At 42.4% G+C, this 7,174-nt stretch overlaps 1 protein-coding gene across 1 annotated transcript; it reads right to left on the bottom strand.

Annotated features, from left to right (window-relative positions):
- Positions 1–6,220: 6,220 nt before the first annotated feature.
- LOC107270854 lies at positions 6,221–6,957 on the bottom strand. The gene is made up of 2 exons (XM_015746244.2): positions 6,907–6,957; positions 6,221–6,600 (listed from the first exon to the last, which is right to left on the bottom strand). Exons 1-2 carry the CDS (start codon positions 6,953–6,955, stop codon positions 6,221–6,223), a joined length of 429 nt encoding a protein of 142 aa, XP_015601730.1. The 5' UTR covers positions 6,956–6,957.
- Between the last annotated feature and the right edge of the window lie 217 nt (positions 6,958–7,174).

The raw sequence follows: 7,174 nt of genomic DNA, 5'->3' as shown, positions 1-7,174 counted from the left end.
AGCCTATAGTAAGTCGTGAAATTTTGAGAATGTCAAAAGTTTTGAAATTGACACAAGAAGGGAATGAAAACAAACAGGAGACGGATAATTCTGTAGATAGCGAGGATGAACAAGATCGTCTGAGTGTAGAGAATAACAAACATTTGCTTCATCGTGAGGAAGAAACATTACCGACAGCCTATAGTAAGTCGTGAAATTTTGAGAATGTTAAAAGTTTTGGAATTGGCACAAGGAGGTAATGAAAACCAGCAGGACACGGATGATTCTGCAGATAGCAAGGATGAACAAGATCGTTTGAGTGTAGAGAATAACAAACATTTGCTTCATCGTGAGGAAGAAACACTAAAACAGCTACAGAAGCGTAAGACAAAGAGGATACCAAAGTCTAATTTTAATGGGAATGATGTTGACCAGGTTTCCAGCCACAGAAAAAAACAGTTTTACGATGTTTCAGCCCGGTTTTGGCCCCTCTTCAGGTAATTTATTAATCTAAAGGCAATATGAGAAAAGAAATCTATTTTTAACATATATTATAACTTATAACATTTTAAACTATGTTGGTTTGTTACAATTTGTGAAATTAAAACTTTATGAGACATTTGTACATAAACCTAGTGTGATATTTTTTCTTAAATAGTTACAGGTGCGCTAAGAAAGCGGCATATCGTTAATATTAAAAAGTATTCCTTGTATAAGAGAATTCTCAGAGTCAGGAATTAAAAAATAATTACTTCAAAGGGTAAAAAGATACGTCATTCTCTGTTTTTGATACGTTTCATCTTTCTACAATACGATATATTTTCAGATTAAAAAGATAAGTAAAAGACAAATACTAGCATATCAGTATTGTAACGAGGCGTCACGCGTCTGACTTGGGCGCGCTGCGTTACATTAAGGGATAAATCTCGAGGATCTGCGTCGAAGGGTCGCGCGATCGGGGTGGGAGTGGGCCCGGTTGCGGCGGTAGCAGGGTGGATCGGATGGCGAGGCAAAAGGCATAACAGCCTACGCTGATGAGGCCGCCGACTGCCCGTTCCCCGCCGTTCGCCCGCTGGACATCTGAACGTCCCGGCGTGCGATCTGGATGACAAAGTAGCGCAGGATATAGCCCCCGCGGGGGGTATTTTTGTTTTGTCCACACGCTAGACGAGGGAGGATGAGGGGGCAAGAAATTCCCGAGAGGCGGAAATTCCTTCGGCTAAATGTCGGCAAATTGTTAATAATAGGATTCGGCAATCTTCGAATTTTTCGAATTCAATCTCTTTCCGGTAATCGGCAGAACAGCACACGTGCGAAAATTTCACAAACGATTTCGGCGATTCTTTTAGGCTTTTCTCTCATTGACGACTCGACTACTCTGATTTTTGTGGAACTCTGGTGAATGTTCTTTTAGACTCGATTTTTGGATTTTTCACGGGCACAAGGGAGAAGGGTAACTGTGCAGTGTGTGAGGTGGTGCGAGATTGAGCGGAAGTACGGTTAACCAGTGACGCTAGCCGAAGCCGAAAACCCTTCGCCCCTAATCGACCCACATTCTTTTTTTTGGATTATAAGTCGATTCACTGGTGAGTACCGCCGAGAGCGGCTCTTCTTACTGCACGTTTTCCCTTCGAAGAAGAACCGGAATGGTCGTCCTCACCGAGCCCGAGCGGAGATCGGTGGTCCAGGCGTTCGGTACGCTGTCCTACCAAGATCTCTGCCAAGGAAGAGATTCGCCCACCGAGCTTTGTAGGGCCGCGAACCGTTGATAGGGCAGATTAAAGAAGGAAAAGGTTAACCCTGCGGCCGTTAAGGTGGGCCGCGCTCGCCATTGGGAGTTATTGTACGCGTCGGGACGGATTGTAATGACCCCGTTTTTCTGATTTGAATAAACGGACGTTCAAACTTCAAACGGCGTTTTCATTGGCGTACCCCTAACTGTTCGTTTCTCGTCGCCCCCATGTTCCCCTCTATCAGTTCAACTAGCTGAGGTTAAACAGCCGGGAGACCGCGAGGAAGCGGCCATAGGAGGAACGTCGATGCGGAGACTCCGCACCTGGCACCCAACATTCCGATTTAGTTCGGATTCCGGATATTTTTCGGATTTCAGCACGTTGGGAACGGTGGCGTATTATTTGTAGGCGACGCCGATGGACGGCATACGTCACAATATATAAAGGGTATTAAATTGTGAGATTAATAGTTTTTTTTTATTTGTAACTTATAGAAATGCAAGAGATGTTTGGATCACTGAAGCCATATATGGCCGAAATTGAAGTACGAATTCGAAATAATATTGAAGATACAGTCACTTAGTTTTCACTGGACGTTACAGTCCTTGGTTCGAAACGTAATGGCTGACCAGTTTTTGTAGATAAACTAGAATTGCCAATTAGCAGAGTCATAGTCCAGAGGACTGTTAGAGGTCAAATTGTCAAAAATAAGAGTCTTGTTGACAATTTAAAACGTCTGTTCTGCATTGTTGTAATTTATATTATAATTTTCCTGGAATCTATGTAATCCAAATGAAATTATGAATGTAAATAGTTGTTTGATATGTTATGATAATGGAGCTAAGATTTTCTATATCACTTCTGTAATTAATTGTCTTCTTTTCTTTGAAAATTTTAATCATCTCCAATATGCATCTCTTATGATAATCCGATTCTGTTGCTAATATGCTCGTATTGTCATAGTCAAACTAATGGTCATGTTCCATTATGTGGTTGTAAGAGCTATATGTGAAGCCCCAATTTTCTTTATATCGTGCTTGTGGTGTCTGATACATATTTCAAGATATCTGCCGGTTTGCCCTATGTAACATTTTTCGCAATCTTTACACGGGATTTTGTATACTACGTTAGAATTGATAGAGTAAGCTATTTTATCTTTGGTGGTAATTGTACCTTACCTTATGTACCCAATGTACCTTAATTTTGTTGTCATTGCGATTGATAATTGTGATGTTGTATTGTCTAAAAAGCCTTTTCAGTTGGTAAGATCGTGAATCTACAAATGGTATGGAAATGATGCATCTATAATCTATATTACTGTTATTAGTTTCTTCTTCAATATTTCCGTTAATTTTGTTAATTAAATACGGAGTTATTAAAATTGTAGGTTTTCTTTATCTTATTTGTCACACTCTAATGTCTTGAGTTCCGTTATTCTAATGGTTATGTTGAATTTCATTAAGAGGCTAAATAATGTAAACATTATAAAGGCTGATTTACGTGAGACCGAAAACGAAGCAAGTGTTATAGCAAGTTTTCAAAATACGAGATACTTTCAAAAACCTGAAAATTCGGGAGCCTTGTCGTTAAGTCCGTCGAACAAAAGAGAAATCCAAGAGTCATAGATTAAAGTACAAATTGCATGAGTAAAAAATGAAAATGATGACTACTCAATTAACCTTAGTTGAAAGTAAAATGACAACAAATTATTCTTGTACATTTGAATGAAGTGACGTAATATACTAAAAAATGACAATTATTTAGCCAATTTACGCAGGAATAAAAATATTGAATATTGCATCCACAAACAATTGTTATTTATGTATTATATACCGCTCATTGAGAGTACAGTACCGCAATAAGCCAACTAATTCATGATGAATATTCATTCATTAAATAGAAGAGTTACTCAAAAGTCTTTTTTATGGTAATTCTGTATATATTCCTAGGAGTTTGAAAAATCAGACTCTATTCCACCAAGATGGTTTATTGTTTAAACTCGATTTAACTGTGGGATTGATCAATGAGGTACTTTCATTTTGAAGATAAACCGTACTCTACTGGTAGTCTACGTATTTAGCTGTGCAGGTGGAAGTAGTATAAGTTGGAGAGTTCTGGATATAGATTCCTGCACCGACATAACACCAACACTCCAGGCCTTCGAAGGTGGGTGTCAGTGCTAAGTTGCCGTCGTGAGCTCTACGATTTCTGAAAGTGACGTCATCAGAACCCTCGATTCCAAGAATTTTTGCTCGATTCCGGGAATTTTGCGTCACATTCCGGGAATTTTGCGTCACATTCCGGGAATTTTGCGTCACATTCCGGGAATTTTGCGTCACATTCCGGGAATTTTGCGTCACATTCCGGGAATTTTGCGCTCGATTCTAGGAATTACGCACGATCGAGAACCTGCTAGAACATTCTGGAAGCTTCGACGGTTCGTGTCCATGCTAAGTCGGGAAGGTTCGCTCCCAGAGCCAGCGGTCCTCTCGCTCGACGTTTTGAGACAGCCCCTTGCCCCCCCTCGGTAAGCCTTCCAGAAGCTTCGACGGACCCGTGCACGTGCGTGCAGGTTTCGGTCGTCAGCCCTCAGCCCGTTTGACCTCGAACGTTATCTCGCAGTGGTCGCGCGTCAGCTTCCTCATCCCACTGAGAAACTTCGCGGATTCCCCATCCCCCAGCCTCGTGCGAGAGCACCGGCGAGTTCAAAGTCATCCATGTATCGGTTGTTCTAATGCGCAATACCGAACGTTATCTCGCAGTGGTCGCGCGTCAGCTTCCTCATCCCACTGAGAAACTTCGCGGATTCCCCATCCCCCAGCCTCGTGCGAGAGCACCGGCGAGTTCAAAGTCATCCATGTATCGGTTGTTCTAATGCGCAATACCGAACGTTATCTCGCAGTGGTCGCGCGTCAGCTTCCTCATCCCACTGAGAAACTTCGCGGATTCCCCATCCCCCAGCCTCGTGCGAGAGCACCGGCGAGTTCAAAGTCATCCATGTATCGGTTGTTCTAATGCGCAATACCGAACGTTATCTCGCAGAGTCGTGCGTCGAGAATGCGGACCCTCATCCCCCCCGAGGTGTCAAATTACTCGTAAGCGCGCGCGACGCAACTTCGTCGTCGTCGTCGTCGTCGGAGGGCTAAGGAATATTCCGGAAGATGCATGAACCTTGACATCGAATCTCTGTAGGCGATTCGATTCCTAGAAATCTGCGAAACCTCCCATCCCCATTTTTTAACCCTTGAGAGTTTCCTATAAAAGGAGGAGCTGAACGTACCTTCGTTAGTTTGCTGCAACAATTTGGATGATGCCGCATAAGAGGAAACAACGTGAGTTCGAGTACAGTTACTGTTAAGAAATATCACAGAAGTCAAACAGTTGATCGAAGCTAGAAGAGGTCGTAAAAATCTCCTAATAAATTTGAAGAAATTCGATATTAATTGAACGCAATGGACTTCTCGACAATTCACAAAGTGGCTCGTTTGGACTCATTTCTTCCAACGAAAAAGTTGGCGAAATTAGAGATTCAAAAGGAATACAAGATTAGTCGTATTCGGAAAGTTGAAACAAAATACGGAACGAGAGTAATCGTCGACATTAAAAACAGCTTCTCGACATTTCTACCAGCGAGGGTGTCTAAAATCTTGAAAGACGATAACAATTTGTTCCAAAACATGGTGCGTGCTGCCGACGAAGATCGACTCCTCATGCGCTGTCTCGGTGGGCAGTATAATCAGATTGAATTTCAATGTTTGTAATCGTGCTCTTAATACTATGTATACGTGTAAATAAATACATACAACTTGTTATTATATCTTATGTCTTTATTCACAATCAAAAAATACATTCCAACAACAACCAATTCCTTAATAATTTAACGTTTTCCATCGAACATTGGAAATGGGAGGCATGATGATGCGAACAGCGAGTGAGTAAGTTCTTTCGCAGATTTTGCAGCGAAGGGCATCCCAGATCTCCCAAATCCGCGATGTGTTCGGTTTGTCCAATGAAAGCTCCCAACCAAACTTTCTTCTCCAATCCTTTTAGATAGATCTTAGATACATTTTGCAGAATAACTCGAAGAATGTTTCTAGCTTGATTGTAAACAATGTCCCCAGCGCTCCAGGATATACCATGAAAATTGCGCTCCAACCATAAATTTATACTTTTATATTTAGCCGGTAGATGCTTCCATGGACAAGGCGGTTGAAACAGGAACGTTGCAGGTTCAGAGAAATTGTTGTCGACTCCAATCACGGATAGCTCCTTCAGGACGAACTCGTTCGAGGGTTTCTTGAAACCTTGTACGTCCACGATAAATTCCATTTTTTATGAACTGCACAGGGGGGCTACGATTACAGCGTCTTTATACCAATTTCTTCACCCCACCACTGATCAGGTTGTATTCCACTATACGATTGTGTAGGATCAGGCAGAATGCTGATGTATCGGCAGGGAAATTGTCTTGCGCTTCGAATTCCAGACGAATATCGACGGGTCCGAGTTTAAGGGACTCGTTTTGTTTGGAGCAATCCATAACGATCAATGGAGCGTACTTGATCCTTGCCATAGTACGTAGCTTGAAAGTTTACATAAATCTCGTAGAGCAGGGCAAACTGATTATGATCAATGTCAAGATTCAGATTTCCATAGGGATAACATTGCGAATTCAAAAGGAGCTTAACGTCTCTGACGTTGCAGTGGTCAAAGTGACTAGCGTTCTTATTTTTCTTATTCTTTCTGCCCGTCTGAAAACCCAGTATCACGTATCGTGGTTTCTCCAACTGAGTCGACGTCTTGACGGTCCACACGTGTTTCGAAGTGGTGGGGAGTAGAGGGTACTCGTACAGCTCCCAGGTACGGAAGCTCAGGGAGATGGGTGCATCTTGAAAGTTTACATACATCTCGTAGAGCAGGGCAAACTGATTATGATCAATGTCAAGATTCAGATTTCCATAGGGATAACATTGCGAATTCAAAAGGAGCTTAACGTCTCTGACGTTGCAGTGGTCAAAGTGACTAGCATTCTTATTTTTCTTATTCTTTCTGCCCGTCTGAAAACCCACTATCACGTATCGTGGTTTTTCTAACTGAGTTGACGTCTTGACGGTCCACACGTGTTTCGAAGTGGTGGGGAGTAGAGGGTACTCGTACAGCTCCCAGGTACGGAAGCTCAGGGAGATGGGTGCATCCCTCTCGATGAATTTCAGCAGTTGTATCTTTCGTCGATCCGACACCATTACGTACGATATCAACCATTCCAATTTGTGAACTACGACTTTCCATTCTTCCGCAGCAGTTTGCACTATTGCATTGACATCGCTCTTTGCTCTCGTCAGAATCAACTCGTGTTTAGCGTGTATGGTGTGCACTTTACGTTCGTTGATGTAAGCGCCAGTCGTAACGTTGTATTCGACTCGTAGGGCGTTCACCTTGAGAATGGCGACCGGTACGTCGGA

This window comes from Cephus cinctus, unplaced genomic scaffold (assembly GCF_000341935.2).
Source record: "Cephus cinctus unplaced genomic scaffold, Ccin1 Ccin1_scaffold0845, whole genome shotgun sequence".
In the NCBI taxonomy this organism is placed as follows: domain Eukaryota; kingdom Metazoa; phylum Arthropoda; class Insecta; order Hymenoptera; family Cephidae; genus Cephus; species Cephus cinctus.
This window is presented reverse-complemented; position numbering and strand designations above follow the sequence as displayed.